The sequence below is a fragment of the Azolla caroliniana genome, unplaced genomic scaffold (assembly GCF_043228905.1).
Source record: "Azolla caroliniana isolate FFs.n. ecotype wild unplaced genomic scaffold, voAzoCaro1.0.p SCAF_5, whole genome shotgun sequence".
Taxonomy (NCBI): domain Eukaryota; kingdom Viridiplantae; phylum Streptophyta; class Polypodiopsida; order Salviniales; family Salviniaceae; genus Azolla; species Azolla caroliniana.
This window is the reverse complement of record NW_028230440.1, coordinates 1,801,372-1,804,297: the sequence shown is the minus strand read 5'-3', so window position 1 is coordinate 1,804,297 and position 2,926 is coordinate 1,801,372. Positions and strand designations below refer to the sequence as shown.

Below are 2,926 nucleotides of genomic sequence, written 5' to 3'. Positions count from 1 at the left end.
GTTGATCAAGGATAGTACTAATATTAATACGGAGAAGAATGATTGATTCTTCCGCCTTGACATGTATGAGGGATCACACAATGTGGTTGGGTGTGACATGCCTCCATTATGTCTCAGGAGGTGTCCTTGATAGTACGGTTACATGTGAGCAATTGCATTGATCAGTATATGTCAAAGCAAAATTATGTGTACAATGCCATTGCAAATAACAAGATTACGGTTGTACCTACACAACCCCACACCCCAACAAAGGCAACACACATGTAGCGTGTTGTTCTTCTCTAAGGATTCCATTAAGCAATTTGTGTGCAGGATCGAACACTAGGCCATGGTAGCAACACCTGGGTTTTGTAAGTATTTTCATTCCGTTGGGCAAAACGTGCAGTGTAGAATTGAAGAACACTGGGTCACAACAACAAACACATTGGGTAGCTCCAACTCTTGAAAAAACAAGCGAATGAATGAACAACAAACACGATGTAGTAGTTTTGAGAGCTTGATTGAGGCCAGATTTGTAATTGAAGAAAACAGGGGGCCTAGAACCAGAGAACTCCATATAATCGCATAGTCTGAGAAATTACAGAGACAGCGAAGGTTAGAGTGAGCGCGCTTCATCGATCAGTCGAGATCTGAACGACGCAGAAGAAGACGCAGAAGAAGACGAAGAAGAAGGAGAAGGATTGAACGACGGCATAGAGAAGGAGAAGAAATATCTGAGCAGGAAGGAAAGATGAAACAGATCTCATCTCATACAGTGGAATCAGGGCACCAAGACATGGTGCACGATGTAGCCATGGATTACTATGGCAAGAGGATGGCCACCTGCTCCTCAGATAAGACCATCAAGATCTTTGATTCCTCTTCTTCTTCCTTGTTGGCCACACTCTCTGGACACGAAGGACCTGTGTGGCAGGTTGCTTGGGCTAATCCTAAATTCGGATCCATCCTCGCCTCATGCTCTTACGATCGCAAAGTCATCCTCTGGAAAGAAGGCCCCGATACCAATGTTTGGTCTCAGTTTCAAGTCTTCACTGAACATGAAGCTTCGGTTAACTCAATTTGCTTCGCACCTTTTGAACTAGGTTTGTTTTCCATCCCTCTGTTTTTTCTCTAGTTTTTGCACGTGATTATTTTTTTATTCAATAACGAGTTGTATTTCGGCTTTTATTCTCAGTTAATCTAGGTTTGATCGGTTTGCTTGTTTATTTTTTTCTTCTATACAATAGGGAGCATTTTATGTTCTTTATTGGTGTTTCATTTCTGTGTTGCTGAAGTTTGGTCCATTTGATTATGGGCCATTTCTTCTAAATAAGGAATATTTTCTTGCGGAAAGAATTCTGTGTCAGTTAATGGTTTTTTTTACTGTGTGTGTGTGAATCGGTTTTGGAACTAGATATTTGATCGTTTTGCTCGTGGGTTTTTTCTTCTAAATAAGACGTTTATTTGTATCTAGATATTTATCCAGTAAATTGATATGTTTTTATGGTTTAGTTCTCATTTTGAATTACAATTTTGATTCTTATGCTTACCGTTTCATTCCTTCTTAAAAGGAGTGGATGCTTCTTTTCTAGTAAAGGGAAGTTTATATGCTTGTGCTTTTGTGACTTTCTTTTGGCGTTTCTTCTACACAGGGAATATTTCTTCAGTTTGTTTTTCCCAATCTTGTTAATTCAGTTTCTTTGTTTTGCTCTCCTCTGCTGAACTAAGTTTAATCCTTGCTTATCATCTCGTTCTTCTAATTTGGAGTAAAGTGTTTGGTTTTTCCCCTGGTTAATGCAGTTATTTTTTTCTCTCCTTTTCAACTAGGTTTGATCCTTGCTTGTGGCTCGTCGGACGGGAGTATATCAGTTTTAACTCGCCGTGAACAAGATGGGTCTTGGGATAAGACAAAGATTCTTCAAGCACATTTGGTTGGTGTTACATCAGTATCATGGGCACCTGCTGCTGCTCCTGGTTCTCTTATTGGTCCATTCTATGGTAACAATGTGCACAAACTAGTCTCGGGAGGCTGTGATAATACCGTGAAAGTGTGGAAATTTGCTGATGGCCATTGGAAAATGGATTGTTTCCCACCCTTATCAAAGCATTCTGATTGGGTGAGAGATGTGGCATGGGCACCAAACCTTGGATTACCTAAGAATACTATTGCTAGTGCTTCACAAGATGGGACTGTTGTTATATGGACTCAGGGTAAAGAAGGAGATAATTGGGAAGGTCAGGTATTGAATGATTTTAAGACCCCTGTCTGGAGAGTAAGTTGGTCTCTTACTGGTAACATCTTGGCTGTTGCTGATGGGAATAATAATGTTACTCTATGGAAGGAGGCTGTTGATGGTGAATGGACATCTGTCACGACCGTTTGATTAGAGGGAAATATCTTCTTCTTCTTTTTGACAAAATATCATTTCGATCGATTTATACACATGGTCATCGGAAGCTAAATGCATTAGTTTCAGGTGAATTTGTTCTATTTTCCTTGATACTTTCTGAATTGCACTGCTTTAGGTATATCCATCTAGGAACAGTGTTTTTTCAAGTCATAAATCTAGTTTATGATCAAATCATGGATGGTGTATGCTATTATTTCTTCTGCATAGCTGAAATTGTCTGGGTTTGAGCTTAATTCATTCAAATTGTTCTAGTGGAGTATCGCTAAGTGAAAACTCTTTGTTAGGCTCGAATAGAGGTATACACGCACACACACACACATGTACCACTCGCTATGTTTTGATCCCGAACCTTTTAGTTTGTAGGATCATGTGTATTAAGAGGCAATCGACCAAAAGCAAGAGAATGGAATGTTAGTGACTTTTGCCAATGCAGACTCGATAAGGTCATAAAAGAAATGCTAATATTTGGCATATAATGGCTTGAGAATGTGATTTCAAAGACCGAAACAAAAGTATACCTTATTGAATCAAAGGCA

At 39.4% G+C, this 2,926-nt stretch overlaps 1 protein-coding gene across 1 annotated transcript; it reads left to right on the top strand.

Moving 5' to 3' along the window:
* The first annotated feature begins 624 nt into the window (after window positions 1–624).
* LOC147863560 (protein transport protein SEC13 homolog A-like) lies at window positions 625–2,641 on the top strand. Its single transcript, XM_087319829.1, has 2 exons — window positions 625–1,082; window positions 1,807–2,641. The coding sequence occupies exons 1-2, from the start codon at window positions 731–733 to the stop codon at window positions 2,361–2,363; spliced, it is 909 nt and encodes a 302-aa protein (XP_087175955.1). The 5' UTR covers window positions 625–730; the 3' UTR covers window positions 2,364–2,641.
* Window positions 2,642–2,926: the final 285 nt, after the last annotated feature.